This window comes from Lissotriton vulgaris, chromosome 4_1 (genome assembly GCF_964263255.1).
Source record: "Lissotriton vulgaris chromosome 4_1, aLisVul1.2, whole genome shotgun sequence".
NCBI lineage: Eukaryota > Metazoa > Chordata > Amphibia > Caudata > Salamandridae > Lissotriton > Lissotriton vulgaris.
This window is the reverse complement of record NC_141691.1, coordinates 2076762494-2076783636: the sequence shown is the minus strand read 5'-3', so window position 1 is coordinate 2076783636 and position 21143 is coordinate 2076762494. Positions and strand designations below refer to the sequence as shown.

The window sequence follows — 21143 nt, the reverse complement described above, 5'->3', positions numbered from 1 at the left end:
GGACTGCACGTCGCAGGATGGGATGGTGGAACGTGCTCACTCAAGAGACCCCCTTAGGCGCACTGGTCGCCTGCCCCACCTGGACGCGTTACTGGGCTTTAGAGGGTGGGATGCGATTGGTATTTCTACTCTAGGCGACGTGATGTCAGGTCTCTCCCTGAATTCGTTTCAGAATCTCCAGGACGAATTTGGGATGCCCCGCTCACAGTTTTTTAAATACCTCCAGTTCCGACATGCTTTGACGCCCCACTTGACTGACCTGGAGAGACTTCCCGAATGTGGTCCCCTGGAGGCCAAGCTGTTCATGGGGGAACTGCCAGATAAGAAGCTCTCCCGTATTTATCAGAAGCTAGTCCATCACTGCTCTTCCGACTTGCACAGACTTAAGTCCGGGTGGGAAGGGGACGTGGGGGACTTGGAGGATGAGGATTGGGTGGAGGCCCTGGCAAGCCCGAGGGGGGCAGCAATCTCTACACGCCTGTGACTTATACAGTTTAAGTACCTCCATCGCACATACTTCACCCGACAGCGTTTGTGGAGGTCGGGAATGGTTGGTTCCCCTGAATGTCTCCGCTGTGGGTCGGAAGTGGGTACGCTTTTACACACTGAATGGGGGTGCTCAGCGCTATCTAGATTCTGGACTGGGGTGTTTAGCTGTGTATCTGAAGTGCTGGCCTGGGAGCTTCCATGCGACCCCAAACTGGCGTTGCTGCATGTTATGGAGGGGATTGGGGGTAACACCTACAAACGTCATTTACTACTCCTGGGTCTTACCTTAGCCAAACGAGACATTGCCAGGGCTTGGAAGGCGCACTGCGCCCCGTCGCTGGCTGCCTGGAGGAATGGAATGGACTTTTGCATAGGACTGGATGAGCCTGTGTTCTTGTCCAGGGGGTGCCCTCGCAAACATTTTAAAATCTGGAAGAGATGGGCTGATTACCGAGGGCTGGACTTGGACCCTCCGCCTGAGAGGGCTGCCCTTCCGACACTTTGACAGCTGGAACGTTGGACAATTTGTGAAGTGTCTTGCAGAACTTGGCATATATATTTACAGATTCTCTATTGTATATTTGCACTGGCAGCGGCGCAATTGGGAGGATGGGGGGAGGGAAGGGGTGTTTGTGTTCTTAGTAATAGTCTGCAGATATTATCGTTTTCCTATTGTTGCTGATGGTTCCGGGTTTCGGAGCTCTGCATTATATGTGCGTACAGACAAATAATTGTTTTTATTTTTTTTTAAAAAGACTACTTATTTGTGGTGTGCCACATATGGGAACACATATGCCTCCGTGAAACACTCTGCTTGAGAGAGAAACTATGTTACAAAGTGGTGAAGGATTCCTCTATAACATAACACGTGTATTTGTAAAGGGCATGTACCCGGCAGGGCATCTCGGCACTGAATTACATATGTTTATTGTTACCCATCTCAATGGAACTCATTTTATCGGCCTCAGAAGGATGAAAGTCTGAGACGACTCACTGGGATTCGAACCTGAGACCACGATTTCAAACACAGGCCCCTACAGGCCAGGCGGATGTATTAGTCCACTAAGCCCCTAGACCTGGCTTCCAGAACACATGTCTGAGGAGGCATCACATGGTCTTCACATGTTTATCCTTAGTGATTCCATGACAGTTGGTTTCAAAGCCACCTTGCAATGAAGCATCCCTTTCAATGTGCGAAATGTCATGAATAATGCTACAGAAAAATGAAAACTACGTTCAAAAACCATCTCTCAGCACAAAGTGAAATACAAGCCATAAAACTATGTGCCATGCTATAGCTGCATACTTGTAAATTGCCATTAAAAACATCTAACCCTGCTTTATGTAATGATCAGAGAAAGCAAGGCAATTTAGAGGTAAATGTGTACCTGATGGTCAATATGGTTTACAATTCATTCCATCATTGCAAATTGCTAAAACAGTTTCTAGACTTGCTGCAGACTTCAGTTCAGACCAGTTAGGAAATGTGGAACATGACCAGACAAGATGAGGACGTCTTCAGAAGATCAAACCATTTCATGATTTATTCAGAACAGTACAAGCCAGGTGGGCAGACATCTTTAGTGCTCTTCAGGGATTGCACTGCTGCCCTGGTACCACCTGCCACTGTACCCTCTGTGCAGCCTTTGGAGAGACAACACACACAAGGGAATTTCCAGAGTTCCTGTGGGTGTGTGGAGCGTTGTCACAATGAGTTCCTAAGTGCAGAGGATCATGTACCTCCATGGTACCACCATGTGGCTCCTTGTGGTAGTCATGACTGAGCACAGTGCAACCAACCTGCAAGAGCGGGGGTAGAAATGCAGCACACGCACCCAGGGACCAACAGTAGGCCTGGTGAAGAGGTGCTGGCAGCACCCAAGGTCAGTGGATCTGAACAGGAGTGTGCCATGTGTGGTAGGGTGTAGAGCCAAAGCCAGCACACCTGGCCCCAGACTCTCGTCTTTCAGGGGTCCATAGGAGGCGAATCTTAGAATCGTTGACTATTATGGGGCGGCTTAGGCTTTATAGAGTCCACTTGAACCCACAGCTTCATGGTACCACAGCACGTCCTACTCTAGGGATGCAATCAATTCAGATATAGCCATGTCTCTCTATAGGTAAATAATCCTCCGTTGCACAGCGGGCCAACATCGAAAGGACTTTGCCACCTTTCTTGGTAGAAGCTGAGATAATGGGACAAGTTCATCATTATGGATGTTAATACTAACATACATAAAACATGTATTTATTCATAATATTTTATAGAGTATACTCAGCCACAAAGGTATCAGTGCACTTTAACAGTAACATATTACAAGAAACCTGGTCAAAAAGGTGCAACCCCGATTCTGTCATGCTGGTAATTTATCTTTGACACTCATTCCGTAATGTTGGAGATCACACTGCACTCTTCCCCGCTCCGGCCCTGCTAGACTCTTGAAAAGCCCTTCCTCAACAAACCAGAAGATTATTACTAGCCAAGTCTAGAGTGGCTATGATTTGGGGCACGGGAGCCCCAACCACTATCAACGACTGGATTGGAGACCTCCTACTCAGAGGCTTACTCCTCAATGCTACCGTGCACCTCAGGTCCCAGAGATATAGCGGGCATATTATCAAGAAACGACGTTAGAATTATCGCCGCTTTAGCGGCAGGAAACTGCTGCTAAAGCGGCGATAATGGGCTTGATAATGTGCCCTTGTCAATTCCCATAGAAGCCCATGTTCTGGTGTGAACATGGGCTTCTATTGGAATTCTCTACGGCATATTATCAAGCCCATTATCGCCGCTTTAGCAGCAGTTTCATGGCGCTAAAGCGGCGATAATCTTAACTCGGTTCTTGATAGTATGCCACATGGTCTCCTGTGCGTACTCACCCCGGAGGATGGAGAGCAGGAAGATTCACTGCTTCGTGAACTGGGTGTGGCTGTATGACTCGGACACGGTTGATCGAATGTTGACTTTTGGCTCAGGTAGTGACTGTTGACCACCCCTAGGTTAAATGTACCAATCCTCAATAGGATCTGCTTACGAACCTGTATGTCAGTTCTTGATGACATGTTGTATTGTTTTAAATGAAAACTCTAAAAGTATTGAATACAAATAAAAGATGCTAAAGAAGAAGGGAAGAGCTGATGACTACATTAGTCCATGAGGTGCAGTTGGGAGAGGTGCATGTTTAGTTCTTAGCGAAGAGCCGGTGGATCCGTTTGAAGTCTGACGGAGTCAGGGATGGAGTACCATAGTTTTGGAGCTGGGCGGAAGGTCTGTTTTAATGTTTTCACTTTTTTGGATTTAGGAATTTTGAGAATTAGCATCTTTCATTTGTTGCACATATGTGAGTTGTAGCTCTAAAGTGAGTTTCTGAAGGGGGAGGTGTATCACAGTGGCCAGAGTGGCTGACTCCGAAGCGTGGGGTTCAAGGTTCGATCCCGAGTGCTGAGGGCAGCTCAGCTCAGCACCATGTGACTCTGGGCAATAGCTCACTTAATCTCTCAGACGGCCTCCAGTGCCCTGAAACCTTAAGGGGGGATATCTTTACAAATATAGATTAAAGGGACAGAAATTCCTCCTGGGCTGAAACTTGAGGCCACGGAGTTGCACAATAGAAAAGAGCCTCAGCTTTTGGCAAATTCATCATCGGAATTGCAGATATATGTCTTTCTGCAACTAATCGTCAAGTGTTGTATCTAGTGCCAAAGGAAAGGCTGCCTATATTTCCAAGCAGGAGCATCTATAGGTTGGTGACGCGGCTAAAACGTAAAGTGTAGCCATGTTCAATGTTAGTTACATGTCCTAAGAGTGCTCATATGGTACACTTGTAGCTAGCAGGCACCAGAGTGTCCTCTGTAGCACACCAACAGTAAAGCGGAATCTCTCTTCTGTGTGCTGGGCACTTTTATGTGTCTGTGTAGATCTAAGGCACTAAAATTCTGTTAGAAAAATGGGCAAAGGTAAGACCAAGTAAGAGAAAGATGACATTACCAGGGGCCCTCGGAAGATGGGCGCCCTAGGCAGTTGGCCACTTTGCCCTTAAAACATCTTAGCTCTCAATGAAAATATAAGAAATGCTTGCAATTAGGTTAATTTGTTCCAGAGATAGCCACTTAGAGAAAGTAAATTCTTGCTGTTTCCTCACAGATTGTTTAGCATATTTTTGAAAATGTGAACAATTATTAGAAATGAATCCTCAATAAATCCAAGTAGATAAAAACACCCTACAAAGTGAGAGAGTGTGTGACCATGGGGTACACGTTACAGGTCTACCTATGTTGCCATTTCCTGATGGGCTGTTGAAGCACTTTTTTGGCAAGTAGCACGCTACTCTGGAACCCATAAAGGACTAGTGGTGAATTATTATAGTGAAATATGAATGTGATTTGAGTGGTGGATATGTTAGTCAGTTATTTGTATTGAGATGGAAGTGAAGGGATAAAAGAGGGAAAAAGGTTTGCATTTATATAGTGCTTGCTACCTTTGATGAGGTGTTGAAGTGCCTTTTTGGTGAGTAGCACGCTACTCCGGAATTCATTTTAATTTGCAGAGTCACCTATTAGTCATAATGTTTGAGAACATTTTATGGGTCTGGCCTCAACAAGTAAAACATTTTGATGGTGTTATTGTTTTGAATAGAAGTGCACATTTTTGGGGGGTTCTTTATTTAAACTTTGATATATATACATATATATATATATATATATATATATATATATATATATATATATATATATATATATATATATATATATATATATATATATATATATATATATATATATATATATATATATATATATATATATATATATATATAGTGATGTTATTTGAGATGGAATGAGTGATGTCATGAGTGATGTCACTGACCATGTCATGAGGGATGTAATATGTGACGTCGTCAGCAGTGCATGCGGGCGCGCGAGTTATAGTTAGCTGAACTAACCATAACGGGGGAATTTCAATGGCTTTGTATGAGTGAAATGTCCAGCTAACTATAACATGTGTGAAACCTATGGTTTTTTTCAGTGAATTTCTAAGGTTTTTTAAATGCTAATTCCTAACTATAACGTGGCTGAAACCTATGGTTTTTTTGTGAATTTCTAAGGTTTTTTAAATGCTAATTCCTAACTATAACGTGGCGGAAACCTATGTTTTTTTAGTGAATTTCTAAGGTTTTTTAAATGCTAATTCCTAACTATAACGTGGCTGAAACCTATGGTTTTTTCAGTGAATTTCAAAGGTTTTGTAAATGATAATTGTTAAATGTATTAATTGTTATATTTTTTTATACTGATTTACTACATTGTTTTAAAGTATTTATTTTTAGATATTTTATTTTTTAAATTACTTTACATATTTTTAATATAAATTGAAAAAAATGTTTTTAAAAATATTGAAAATGAAATATTTTATTTTTTATTTTATATTTTTTTAAATGTATATATATTTTATATAGCAGGCAATGATATCCTATGGAAGGAAATTCAAGTTACTGGTAAGTACGGTTAAAATTACTTTTCAGGATCAGTACTGGGCTGAAAAATTCAGCACTGAGGTCTCTCCTGATAACAGGTGAATAAATCGGAATTCATACTTCGGCTGATTTTAGAGGAATTTTTTAAAGTTCCACAACTCCACACTTAGAAGAATTTCCAAGTGAAACCAGTCAATGTTAGCCTATGGAAGGAAATTCAAGTTACTGTAACTATGGTTAGAATTACTTTTCAGGATCAGTGGTGAGCTGAAAGATGCAGCACTGAGGTCTCTCCTGATAACAGGTGAGTAAATCGGAATTCGTAGTTCAGCTGATTTTAGAGGAATATTTGTACGTTTCAAAAATAGACACTTAGAAACTTTTCTGGTGAAAACCACACAATAGAGTCCTATAGAAGGAAATACAAGTTACTGGTAAGCACTCAACTGGCTACCTTATGAAGCCCGTATTCACTTAAAGGTGGCATGTATTACCCATAAGGCGTTACACCACAACACCCCGCCGTTTCTAGCCCAAAAACGTACCCTATCTGGAGTAAACAGACATTCCAGAAGCACAGATAGCCTACTCCTGAAATCCGCAAGGTTCAATAAGACAAAAACCTCCAACAGAGCATTTTCTGGTGCGGTGCCAAGAATCTGGAACGCGCTTCTGAGATTTATCAGAAAATTCACCTCATCGTTCCTTTTCAAAAAGGAAGCAAAAGCATTCATGATGAGCGAACTCCTGCCTTAAAATCCGCACAAATACCAAGCCAGCTGCTTCATTTATCTTGAAGATATTGACTATTTGGGTCTGATTTGACTTCCTATCGCAAGCTGTTCCGTTCTCTGCCTGTATCCCCCGAACTTGAATATGTCCTTGTTGTTACTTATTAGCATTGTTTTCTGTTATTGCTGTTGATAACAAATGTACTTTTATTTCCCTGCTCACTTTGTAAAGCGCTCTGTTACCCTACCTTGGGTCTGGTCCGCGCTATAGAAAACTCTAAAAATACATAATAAATAAATAAAATAAATAATGCCCCAGTGTTTGTTGGAAATGGATTTGAGTGCTCTTGATTCAGTGTTGTGAGTCATGATAAGGCGTGTGGTTACATATCTCTTAGTGGCCAGGTCCGCTTGAGTGTCTGTATCAGCAGTGGTATCTGCGGATGTGTTCTTTAATACCAGCTCTCTAGGAAATGAATTAGGTTTGGTGATTGCAGCAGTGGTAGTCTTTTCAGTGTATCCCTTGGCTTTGAATCTCATTTGGGACTCCAATTGGCATTTGGCTAGGTCAGTGGGATTGCTGCAGATTCTGGGCAAGCGCAGCACTTCTCCGTATGGAATGCTAGCTATAAGATATTGTGGGTGATAGCTGGTGGCGTGAAGGGTAGAGTTACCTGCAGCGATTTTTCTATGGAGGGTGAACTGTAGCGTGTTTTCTGAAACATAAACATTTACATCTAAAAATTCTAGAGTGTTTGTGCTGATGGTGGCAGTGAACTCCAAATTTAATGCATAATCCACTACAAACACGGTTTTTAACTATACTGCTCCAATCTCCCCTATTCCTTAAGCGACTGTTTGGATTTTTGTCTTCACCAAATCTCGCGGCACTAACACTGAGTTTTCGAACAATTATGCACTTATTTTTAACTTTACCCATAAGTGACTGCACTGTAGAGCATTTTTCTCACCTATTCGACTTCTTTTGTAACAGTTGACTCGATTTCCATACATCAGGCTCCGCCCTCAACATATTAAGATTAAACTCCAGCAACATCTAGGCCCTTCTTCCGCACCTGCACTAAGCTTATAATTCTTGCCTAAATTAGTTGCGCGCCGACTGATACATAGACTTTGGCATTGGCTTCCACATGCTTTTACAAATATGAATGTGTTAAATACATTGTTCCCCTCTTAGTTACGATAGTACACCGGATTCCTCCCACATTTAATTGTGCCATTTGGCACTCATTGTTTCTAGGATGTATTCACACACCCAGGATTCATGAGTGATACCGTCTAATTTTGTTTTCCATCTGACAACATTTGGGAGACTTCAAACCCAATCATTGCATTCATGTATCATATTTTTTTATCTTTTACCATGCCGCCGGCACCGCCAGCACACAAGCTTACCTTCTAATCTGCTGCGATCAACTGATGTTACAGAACATATGGCCATCCACACCTACATATAGAGGGGTAGTCTTTTCTCTATGCCTGCTACCAAAATTGCATGTCATTGCTGCGCTTAGTCATCACTGCATGACAAGATGTTTTACTACATGCTGCAAAAGTGTAACGTTTTTTGCCTTGTCACTATGAACATAGTAAAGTCACTCAAGTCACTATAAATTGAATGCCTCTCACCTTAGTGCACTATGTGACCAAGACCACAGGCTTGTGGTTGAAATGCGTCATCCAGACAATAACATTTCTCTATTGCATCTTTAACTGGATATATATATATATTCAATGAAAAAACCATTGGTTTTAGGCCATATATAGTTAGGGATTTGCATTTACAAAACCTTATTTTACTCGCATAAAACCATTGAAATTCCATATATAGTTATAAGCGCTAACTATATATCGCGCACCCGCAATCCACTGCTGATGATGTCACATATTACATCATTCATGACATGGTTAGTGACATCACTGATGACATCACTGATGACATCTCAAATGACATCACTGATGACATCACTGATGACAACATGCAGTGACTGTATGTTTCTGTAAAGTTAAAATATCTCTTACATATTGAAGAATGAGTGGATATATAAGTGTCTGGATGAAGGATTTAGTAGGTGCATGACTGACTGTATGAGTGAGTGATTAAATGTGTCTCACTGAGTGCATGGGTTAGTGACTAAACTGTCTTAATTTGTACATCATTATGTCTGTTGTTCTGTAAACTGTTGCATGTGTTGATAAGTAGCTATATGAGTAACTATATGGGTTATTGATTGGTTGCCCAAGTATTTGTATGGGATACTGAGTGTGTGTGTAGGTGGCTGGGAGGTGTATGACTCTGTGCATAGATGTGTGAGCAGTTGATTCACTAGATGTATGGTTTCAAAAGTGCATGTGGAAACAGCTGTATGGGCGGTTGACTGTGTGCATGAGTGCATTGGAGAGTGAATGGATATCTCAGTGCTACATGTCAAAGTAAGTACATATGTAAAACACAGTACATGTGAGAGTTGACATATATAAATAACTGTGCATAAGAGCCAGTGAATGTGTGAGTGGCTGTATGGATCATTGTGAACTTGTATCAGGGATTGTATAATAGAGTAAATATGTGTTAGTATATGTTTGAATAAGTAAATTTTTTATAACTGTATACTTGAGGAAATGGAGGTGTGATTGATTCTTTGCATGACTGACTAGGTGTGTGAGTAACTCCATGGATGAGTGACAGTCTGTGAGTGTCTGTTTACACTGATTGTATCTAAGGTTATATTAGAGTCTGAAGAGGTTCATCGTATTATCACATGAATGATATCATCAGTGATGTTATCAGTCATGTCAAATGAGATGTTTTCAGTGATGTCATCAGTGATGTCATTTGAGATGTCATCAGTGATGTCATCAGTGATGTCACTAACCATGTCATGAATGATGTAATATGTGACATCATCAGCAGTGGATTGCGGGTGCGCGATATATAGTTAGCGCTTATAACTATATATGGAATTTCAATGGTTTTATGCGAGTAAAATAAGGTTTTGTAAATGCAAATCCCTAACTATATATGGCCTAAAACCAATGGTTTTTTCATTGAATTTTCAAGGTTTTGTAAATGCAAATTCCTAACTATATATCCACTATAACCTATGGTTTTTTCTGTGAATTTCATTGGTTTTTTAATAGCAAATATGAAAAGCTTTAAAATGTCAAGTACGTGATAGATGAAAACATTTTCGTATTTATGCACGCTGATGTGCTTTGAACGCTGCACCCCCCCCCCCTCCCCTCTTTTGTCTTAGTAGTACTCTCTCTTTGCAGATAGTGAACGGTAGTTAACGCAAGCCTTTCCCCCCTTTTTAATCCGTCGTGCCTGCTTGTCTCTCCATTTGATTGATTGTTGTCCAAGCATTTACTGTTTTAGAATTGGTTCTCTTTGGATCATTCTCTATTTACAAACAAGCACAAAGTCGCAATACTCTGTTTAGTCTTTGCAGATAGTGAAAAATCGTGTAAAAAAAATAAAAGTAATCGAGCAAAATCAGTAGGCCACTAATTGGATCTCTTTTTGACCTCGCTAAAATAGAAATATTAGGAACAACCCTTCATGAGAAATACGAAAATAGTGAGATGAACTGAGCTCCACACCATGAGGGCTGCAAGACAGCTCGGCTCCATCACCCATCCCGCACAAAATAACGACAAACCCTATGCAAATATTAAAAATATAGACAACACACCAGCAAAGAAACAGGGTAAAACATTTTATTAAAAAACTATTTACATAACGTTGGTTTATAAGATGATATCAGTGGTGGACCGATGTGTGAATAGATCGAAAGCAGCACAAGGCTCCAAGATCCGGATGGCAAGCTCCTGGATGTTGGGTGCCATAGTTTAGAGTTCTGAATTTGAGCCTTTTTCAATGCCTGTGCTTTGTTGAATCAAAATGGCGGCTTGACACAAAGCTGACTCAAGCGTTGCTACTGATGCTATGCAGACCAAAACTGGTTTTCAGTTTGTACATTTTTCTAGATTTTTCAATCCAAGTTTGGTTGACTTTGTAGAACAATGGCTTCAAATTTTCAACATACGGTGTGGTGGCGCTGACTGGGAGGGGGCGCTTCGCTCCTGCCCCCTCCCCAAGTAAGATTTTCATACGTGAAAGTACGTTAATGGTTTTGGTCCCTGAGATGCTTCGATGTCACTGCCATTCTCAAATAGCATAAGTTCTGGATGTTGGGTGCCATAGTTAAGAGTTCTGAGCAGTGCTTGTTATACTGTCTGAAGCTTATTTCCACCTACTGCAGCTTCACTATTCTCAAAGTAAGTGAGTGTCGTTTGTGGACCTGACTGCATTAGAAAACAATGTGATATGTTAGCTTCCTAAACAGCTTGACGGAGGCCCCTGAGGGGCGGTGTGATGGCCATGGACTCGGAGAAGACGCTTGGCTCCGACACCCTCCCCAAGTCTTATAGCACTGGTGTAGCCTGAGATCGCCCCCGACATAGGCGGCCGGCTCCCGGGGTCCGGCGGAACTTTTTGCCTTTTGATGACTCTTCAATTCTGGACCTTGTCCCACAATCCGTTTCACCTGAAGACAAGCTGTAGTGGGGCGCCCGTTTACCGTTTTAGTTGCCATTCCGCCCGCTTTTGCTACACTGTGCCTCTTCCGCCATTCAGCTGTTTACCGCCCGCTCTTGCGACTACAGCGTCTCGCTCATCATGTAGTTGAGTTGCTCCCGCTCTTGCGGTGCAGCGATAGGCGGCTGCCACAGGACTCTCAAAATGGCGGCCGGCTCTTCGGTTTTGGGCCTGGTCCACTAAAATGGCCCTGGGACACCTTGGAACTCGGACGCTTCCCTGATAGGGCTTGGGTCCCATTCTCGAAAGCGTCCCCTCAGCCGTGAAGATTCTACAAAAGTCTTGGGGGCCTCCGACTCCCGCAGGCTTCTGGTGGGGAGCGGCTGCCATGATTGCTCGTGGAATGGCCACGACGGAGCTACGAGATGGTAGTGGTCTCATGCTGACGCTAGCTTTAGTCTGAAACATCCAGAAACACTGTAGACTACCAATTCGATCAGTTCCGGTAGCGCCCCAACATGACCCGGAAGAGAAGAACTTGCCCTCCCCTCTTTGACTGATGGTTCTTGTTGCCTGTCCCCTCTGTTGTCATTTAACAGAACTTTTTGGACTGCTGAAAGGGGTTGTGTTCTGAACGCTGGTTGGTGGAGACATTTTGACTATATTCTTGACCTACGTTGTCGCGTAATGCGTTATATGACACGCCGTATTAGCGCACCCGGAAGTGATCCGAGGCGCGGCGCGCAGCGCGTAACGTAAGCATAACAGGTCATGTGACTTGTTAATAAAACTTTTCATTGGTTCATTTTACTTTTGTTAATTTAATGATGAAAAGCTTGGTCATATGACCTAAAAATTACGCTTTTTATTGTTTTCGAACAATATTTTTTTTTCAAACATATGTTATAATATTCCAGGCTAATGTACTTTCCCGGAAAATTTACAACTGTCTTGCAAGTAAAATATATTCCTTTTTCGAGAAAAAGGGCGTTTCTTCCTTCCATGACGGAACCGTTGAGTAAAAGAGATTCGGCCTGCTGTCTTAGTCGCCGATACGCCTGATTATCAGATTTTTATCGATCACTTTATGTTGCAGACATGAAAAACACAACTGCCCTTGACCATTTATCTTTACTGCGTTCCTACATATTATACCTTTTATCCGTCATGTAATTGGACTGCTTTATTTCACTTGCCTTTTACTGATTCGAAAACAGTGACTAAAAGTAAAAACTTTACCAATGTAAATACTACTACCGTGTTTTGTTTTAAAAACCTTTATTGTGAAAATGTCAGTATACAAATACGGGCCTATAACCACGTGGGCCGGCCACGGAGCAAACTGAAATCGTATATGATGAGGAGACATTTACACTGTAGAGGAACGTAACGAGCGGGCCATTAGGTTGCAAGAACTAAGGTGTCTAACAGTTGCGGAATCGGTGGACATACATTTTGTAATTAAAATAGGACAGGGCCACTTACAATAACATTTTCTAGATATACATTTGCGGGCAAGGAGTTACGAGTCCCATTTATACCGGCGCCATTTTGGGCGAGGCCGGGCAGGTCCAAGATATAGTCAAAATGTCTCCACCAACCATCGGCCAGACCAGAACCCCTTTCGGCCCTTTATGCTACAAGATGGTGTCTTCCATTCAGAAAATATTGTTGGCAGCATTTTGAAAGGAAACAGTAACAGCCGTTCTCCTAGTGAGTTTCACATTGTTACATTTAGGAAGAATGTTGAAGAGTAGTATGTGGAAAATCTGAAGCCATTTTTCTACAAACTCTCAATTAGACTTGGATGGAAAAAAAAAACCTGAAGAATGTACAAACTGAAAACCAATTTTTGTCTGTATAGCATCAACAGTAACGCTTGAGTCAGCTTTGTGTCAAGCCGCCATTTTCATTCACTCAATAGCGTCCCCCTACACACATTCAGGGACCTGGTCGTGTCTTCAGATGAAACGGATTGTAGGAAAAGAAGCAGAAAGGAAAAGGAAAAAAGTTCCGCTGGACACCACCTTGGGCAATAGTGAAGCTGCAAAAGGTGCAAATAAGCTTCAGACAGTCTTCAACTTACTCTGATTCTTATAATAAACTTCAGATAGTCTTACAAGCACTGCTCAGAACTCTCAACTGAGGCACTCAACATCCAGGACTTGCCATTCGGATCTTGGCGCCTTGTGCTGGTTCCGACCTATTCACACATCGGTCCACTACTGACATCACCTCATAAGCCAACGGGGCACCCCACGCCGACTTTCGGCGCAGCATTGTAGGATGGCCACACCAGTGCGGCAACTTGCTGGACACAACATCGGGGCCATCCAGATCTCGGCGCGTTCGACTCACTGTACCGCAACAGTGACCGCAACTCAGCTGGACACGCCGTCTTTCGGCGCAGCATTGTAGGATGGCCACACCAGTGCGGCAATTTGCTGGACACCACCTCGGTGCCATCCGGATCTCGGCGCGTTCGAGTCACTGTACCGCAACAGTGACCGCAATTCAGCTGGACACGCCGTCTTTCGGCGCAGCATTGTAGGATGGCCACACCAGTGCGGCAATTTGCTGGACACCACCTCGGTGCCATCCGGATCTCGGCGCGTTCGAGTCACTGTACCGCAACAGTGACCGCAACTCAGCTGGACACGCCGTCTTTCGGTGCAGCATTGTAGGATGGCCACACCAGTGCGGCAATTTGCTGGACACCACCTCGGTGCCATCCGGATCTCGGCACGTTGTGCTGCCTTCGGCCTATTCGCACATCGGTCCGCTACTGACGCCGCCTCACGTGCCAACGGATTTTCTACGCTTTTTGTAGCCCTATGCCGCATAACAGGTCATGTGACTTGTTTATAAAACTTTTCATTGGTTCATTTTACTTTTGGTTTCCTAAAGATGGAAGGCTTGGTCATATGACCTAAAAATAACACTTTTCATTGGTTTAGAACATTTTTTTTTCCCAAACGATGAAAGCCCCACCTTGTTTCTGGATCATTCAGACTGAAGCTGGCGTCAGCATGAGAGCACCACCATCTCGTGGCTCCGTCGTGGTCATTCCGCGAGCAATCATGGCAGCCGCTCCCCACCGGAAGCCTGCGGGAGTCGGGGGCCCCCAAGACTTTTGTAGAATCTTCACGGCTGAGGGGACGCTTTTCGAGAATGGAGCCCAAGCCCCAGCAGGCAAGCGTCCGAGTTCCAAGGTGTACCAGGGCCATTTCAGTGGACCAGGCCCAAAACCGAGGAGCCGTCCGCCATTTTAAGAGCCATGTGGCAGCCGCCTATCGCTGCACTGCAAGAGTGGAAGCAACTCAACAACATGGTGAGCGAGACGCTGTAGCCGCAAAAGCGAGCGCAACTCAGCTAGATGGCCGCCACCTGGGGAGGCCCGTTCACGCCGCCTCCCCCACCCCCGGGCCGCCGCACGCCAATTTTCGGAGCAGCATTGTAGGATACCAAAACCAGTGCGGCAGTTTACTGGACATCACCTGGGTGCCTGTCGTACATGTTGTGTCAGCCATGTGACACTGGACACAGTCCCATCAACATCTCAACGCGTTCTGCTGCCTTGGGACTATTCGCACAACAGACCGCTACTGACGAGGCCTCCCCCCGCACCACCCGGGACGCCCCACGCTGTTTTTCTGTGCTGCATTGTAGGATCCCAAAACCAGTGCGGCACCCAGGCGACATCACCTGGGTGCCGTCCAGAACTCTGCACGTTGTGCTGCCTTGGGACTATTCGCACAAAAGACAGCTTCTAACCATTGTTGCTTTTTGTGTTGAAAAATGTTTAAATGTTTTTAGTTTTTGTTCCGTTCGTTATAGTTAATAGTTAATAAAGTTTTATAATCTTACTTTGTTGGAGTGTTATCTATTTTTTTTAAAACGGGTGAATGGGGCCTTGAATCAGGTTATTGTCATGTGTGGGCTTTGGAAGTGTGCTGCTGCAGGATCGGACATTTCAAACTCAAATGCACGTTCTTTTTCTTACCTTTCCGAAGCATGGAGCGCAATAGCAGGCAGAGAAAGGGTGATGCACGTGTTGAACACTACCTGACCTGGCAAGTTGCTGGCAGTGCCCCCCCCCCCGCCCGCTCCTGAAAGAGGACACACACACACCGCCGCCCCGAGTACTTCACAAATCTTTAAAAGACCATGCGCTTGTTCATGAGGCTTAAATGGTTTATCATCTCTTCTAGAACCCCTGCATCGACCCTCTGACGTTTCCTGGAAAAATTACCATGTAACACAATACCAAGCCCTGTCAGCTGAAACCCCCAAGGAATCGTGGGGCATATTATCAAGGGCGTTTATCTCCGCTTTTTTGGCTTTAAAAGCCAAGAAAGCGGAGATAAAAATATCTCCCTATTACCAAGCTGTCGCTAACACCAGTTAGTGACAGCTAAAAGGAGATAGCGACCATCTTGGGCCCCGCTTTGCATGTCAGTGATACTTATCACTAATGACATGCAAAGTGGCGTGCCAAGATGTTAGCGACTGGAAACAGTCCCTAACATCGCTATCTTCTATTACCAACTTTTGGAGATATTCGCGCTAAGCGCGAATATCTCCAAAATCTAACACCTGCCCTGAGCAGTTCTTAGCCATGTTATCCAATGGGAGGTGGATAACATGGCTAAGAGCATTTGCTCGATAATACATGAATATCGCTGACTTTTCTGCGATAATAGCAAGGTTTATCTGCGATAAAAATCGCCGATGTGCGGCGATAATTTTTGTCTCTAAACAAGTTAGAGACAAAAATTATCGCTAAATCTAACACCTGCCCTGAGCAGTTCTTAGCCATGTTATCCAATGGGAGGTGGATAACATGGCTAAGAGCATTTGCTCGATAATACATGAATATCGCTGACTTTTCTGCGATAATAGCAAGGTTTATCTGCGATAAAAATCGCCGATGTGCGGCGATAATTTTTGTCTCTAAACAAGTTAGAGACAAAAATTATCGCTAGTTGTTCGTAATATGCCCCCGGGTTTTTGCTTGCAGAAATCGGGAGGCGGGAGACTAGCACTGAAATCAGTAGTCACACGCCTGAATCGGGAGGGTTGGCATGTCTGAATTCTCTACAGCTGGGGCCATAAACTACATCCGCAGGGGTAGGTGATAGCCTAGGTCCGGCCTGGACAATCGGACACAGAGGAAGAGGAGTGTCAGAGGGTGCGGTAGTGAATAGGGTGAAAGAGAGGTGTCGGGAGGGCACAGGGTGTGATTCTCAGAGAAGAGCAGCGCAGTTGGGGGGAAGTATATGGCCCATGCATGAGAGAGAGAGCGGGGATGACCAGTGCGTGGGGGAGATGCTTGCGAGGGTGGGGAGCCATGCTGAGGATCGGCGGCGTGCAGAGAGTGGCCCTGGTCAAGGCATCTAAAATGGCTGCCGTGCACGACAAAATTGTGGCATTGGACAAAAAGGCAAGATGGCGCAGACAATGTTTTTCAATAAGGATTCATTTATAACAAAATATTTACTCGCAGTGACAAAATGGTGGTCAACACTTCCTGATTTCCATCGAATCGAACGTTAACAAACGTCACGCAGCAAAAAAAAAAAAAAAAGCTCACGCACAGAGCAGTTTTTAACCATGTTATCCAATGGAAGGTGGATAACACGGCTAAGAGCATTTGCTGGATAATGCATGAATATCGCTGACTTTTCAACGATACTCATGCATTGTGGCCGATGTGCGGCGATAATTTTTGTCTCTAAATAATTAAAACGAAGCACAAAATGGCGAATTCCCGTTTCGCTACCAGTTTGCGGCCCAGTTCGCGGCCCGTGAAGCGCTTCTACCGTGAAAAATCATTTTTTTTTTCTTTTCCCCACGGGACCCTTTAATAACCCCAACAACATTCCTAGGGGGTCAAGAGGGGGATACCTTGCCCCCTTTCATTAAATTCCCCTTTCGTTTTTCACCTCTTCTTCTCTCTCGATCCTACCGAGAGACAAGATGGCGGCCGCTCCGGACTGTCACGCAGCAAAAAAAAAAAAAGCTCACGCACAGCCGCTGGAAGAGATGTATCAACATATATCAGCCTCCTCAGCCACCCTCAGGAAACATAGGGGATTAGGATACGTCTCCCTTATACCTAATAATTTAATTAACGAAGCACAAAATGGCGAATTCCCGTTTCGCTACCAGTTTGCGGCCCAGTTCGCGGCCCGTGAAGCGCTTCTACCGTGAAAAATCATTTTTTTTTTCTTTTCCCCACGGGACCCTTTAATAACCCCAACAACATTCCTAGGGGGTCAAGAGGGGGATACCTTGCCCCCTTTCATTAAATTCCCCTTTCGTTTTTCACCTCTTCTTCTCTCTCGATCCTACCGAGAGACAAGATGGCGGCCGCTCCGGACTGTTTAGAATGTTGATAGACACCGGAGAGCCAATCAGCTTTCTGCGCGCAAAGTTCCGAAACGCGAAAAGTAAGCGAACCGGATCGCTGCCCAGAGCGCTGTTACAGATATATATCTTGATTTAAACGTTAATTTCTCAAAAACTACTGGAGCACATATATTGAGACCTAGCAAAGGCACATCGGGCTAACAGTCCCTACAATTTTGCCAAGTTTCGTGCAAATCCATTCAGCCGTTCGAGCTAAAAGTGAGTCCAACCGCCCTATGGAAAAATGAATGGGAAAAACGCGTTTTGGGACCCCCCTTTTTTCTCGGCCCCCCCTTGACGAAACCCCACCGAATTTTCAGGGGCTGCTCAGAAACAAAATGTGCCATTTTCCTGAAAATTTTAGCTGATTCCGTCCACAAACGCCAAAGTTATTAGACATAGAATTTTCAAAAATCCCATAGGGAAAAAATCCTAACTATATATACCTACTGGCGAACGCCAGTAGGTAATATATATATATATATATATATATATATATATATATTCACTGAAAAAACCATAGGTTATAGACCATATATAGTTAGGAATTCGCATTGACAAAACCTTATTTTACTCACACAAAACCATTGAAATTCCATATATAGTTAGTTGCACTAACTATATATCGCGCACCCGCAATCCACTGCTGATGATGTCACATATTACATCATTCATGACATGGTCAGTGACATCACTGATGACATCACTGATGACATCTCAAATGTTTCACATGGTAAAATCACCTTAGAACCCACCACAATTCCTAAAACGAGTATGGTACCATCAACAAATGATTTATAATGTAACTAAAGTCCTAAAACCCTCCATTAACTACAATGCTTTTTAATGAGGTGCTATCATGTATATTGGTCCCAAGATGGCTGCCAACACTTCTTGGATGAAGTGCTGACAGCCAATCAGATCAGATGTGTGGTTAGGCTCCGCCCAGATATATATCTTTTTTTGAACCTAAATTACTCAAAATCCACTGGAGCACATATATTGAGACCTAGCAAAGGCACATCGGGCTAACAGTCCCTACAATTTTGCCAAGTTTCGTGCAAATCCATTCAGCCGTTCGAGCTAAAAGTGAGGCCAACCGCCCTATGGAAATTAACATGGGAAAAACGCGTTTTGGGACCCCCCTTTTTTCTCGGCCCCCCCTTGATGAAACCCCCCCACATTGTCAGGGGCTGCTCAGAAACAAAATGTTCCATTTTCCTGAAAATTTCAGCCAATTCCGTCCACAAACGCCAAAGTTATTAGACATAGAATTTTCAAAAATCCCATAGAGAAAAAATACTAACTATATATATTACCTACTGGCGACCGCCAGTAGGTAATATATATATATATATATATATATATATATATATATATATATATATATGAGGTATGTCCAGTTCCCAACGAAAGCAGAGCAGCGCAGTCAGCCACACCGACAAACAGGAACCAGCGAGACCCAAAGTGGTGCAATTTGATTTTATTTAAAGTTCAGCCCAGCACCAGTCCGCCATGACGCGTTTCGGCTAGAGATAGCCTTGATCACATGACACAATATATTTATATATATTGTGCGCCGCCAAAGACTGGCTATGGCATGGTCTCCCTGCAATCTTGAAAATCGGGATGCTATGGAGTGAACAGTGAGTGCAAATAGACTTTACTTTTTTGGGGAAAATGAAGTGAAATTGAGGCATCACCCACCGGAAGACTGAATTATGAACTACATGTCCCAAGATTCACTGTCAGGACCTATCAGAGGTTATCCACCAGGGGGCTAAAACTTTAATAAAATAAGGATGCAAATGACATTGTGGAGTTCAGATGCCAAAACATATCCTTTGACAAAGATCGAAAATGACCGAAACGCATCAGGAAAACTGAGGAAATAAATAAATTGTATCTACAGTCACTGTTGAGAGTGCAGCTTATTTGTCCTTTGAGGAGGGAGCCTGGCTGAGATTTAAACGGCGTGGTTCAGCCATGGAATAACGCACCGTCAGCGAGAGAGCCACTACTGCCCATAAACGAACCCTCTTTGATGAACGTTAGATGTTCCAGGGATAGGGGACATGTAACCATAAGGATTGCCTTTATTAAAGATGTTTTTAATGACTTGATGCTGAAGAAATTGTACACTGCAGTTTCCCCATTGTAGATGCCTAGCCTCATAGGATTACATTGAAATAGTTTATGAATGCATAAATATTGATAGGAGCCAAAGAAAAATATCAATCAAGGATGAAGGGGAATGGTATTGATAAAACCAACAATATGCTATTGTTGAATTTATCCTAAAGTTCCTTAAACAAAATTCAGCCTTCCTGAGGTCACGTCTGATTGGTCAGAGTTAACAGGATTAGCCAGGCTGCTTTGATGAATTCATAAGTGTCTCACCCTGAAGAGGGGCTATCTGTTAGAATGAGCTCTGCTCCACAGGAATGTCAGAGGAGGGGGGAGGGGTCATAAAGTAGCAGCTTCAAAGGGAGGATGGGACAGGCAGAAGAGAACAGATCCATCCACCCCTCTCTCCATGACCCAGCCAGAGGGCAGGCTAAAGGAAGGAATTTTCAGATGCCAGGAGGGGGGGTGAGTCATGGAAATGAGCCACACTGCATGTTGGTTAAACTAGCTCTTGCTGCTTTGCTGAGATTTAAGCCATGTTGAATTTTGGAGGAATAGTGCTTTCTGGGAGATCATTGTGTCACACTTTGGAGCAAATGGTGATGCTCCGGGGTGTTGCCTGGACCCTCATTGGACAGGAGTGTCCACCTTCTTGACCCCTGAGAACATTGAACAAGTATCGAGAGGAGCATAGCCTCTCAGATCTGCTGCTTGAAACTAAGAAGGCTTGCCAAGCTGGAAACTTGATTTGCACAATCAGGCTCTGCATTCTAGCTGACCGCGCCTGATGCATTATCTGGAACTACAGCCCTTTGGGTTTACCTTGCTTCAAAAGGATTTAAGAGTGGACTCCCTGCAAGCGACATGTTAACAGAGCTCACATGCATCAACTCCACCAAGAGTCTGGTGCCTGGAGTGTATCCAGTGGAATTTTAAGGGTGTTGTCCAGGTGCATTGTGGGGAATATGGTCCCAACCTTTCAAGGACCATCTTGGAGATTCCCAACCCTTGGAATGTTTTTTGGACAATTTGGACCCTCACAAGGAACTTCAGGACAAAGTTCCAGAAGTTTGGAAAAGTTTGGTGAACTTTTGTGAAAAAGCTCTAAAGGGTGACCAGACCCTCACAAAAAGGCAATCCGGTGAACCCTCCCTGAAACTGGCCTGCTGGAGGAGGCTGCACGACATCTGGTGAGAAATCCTCCAGAAAGGTTTCTAAGTGTGAAGGTAAAATCGTGACCGGGGCCTCCCGCCTAATGTATCCAACCAGGCCTCCATCGCGGTTGGCCTCAAACTTTGACTTTGTCCCGGTCAGAGGCGACCAAATGTCCAGAAGTGACACTATTGCTTT

At 43.8% G+C, this 21143-nt stretch overlaps 1 protein-coding gene across 1 annotated transcript in view; it reads right to left on the bottom strand.

Moving 5' to 3' along the window:
* Positions 1-1607: 1607 nt before the first annotated feature.
* LOC147725055 (embryonic protein UVS.2-like) overlaps positions 1608-21143 on the bottom strand; it is a 74973-nt gene continuing 55437 nt past the window's right edge. Inside the window, exon 13 of the mRNA XM_086918152.1 lies at positions 1608-1702. Within this exon, the coding sequence (XP_086774278.1) occupies positions 1608-1702 (95 nt within the window). The remainder of the gene's footprint in view (positions 1703-21143) is intronic.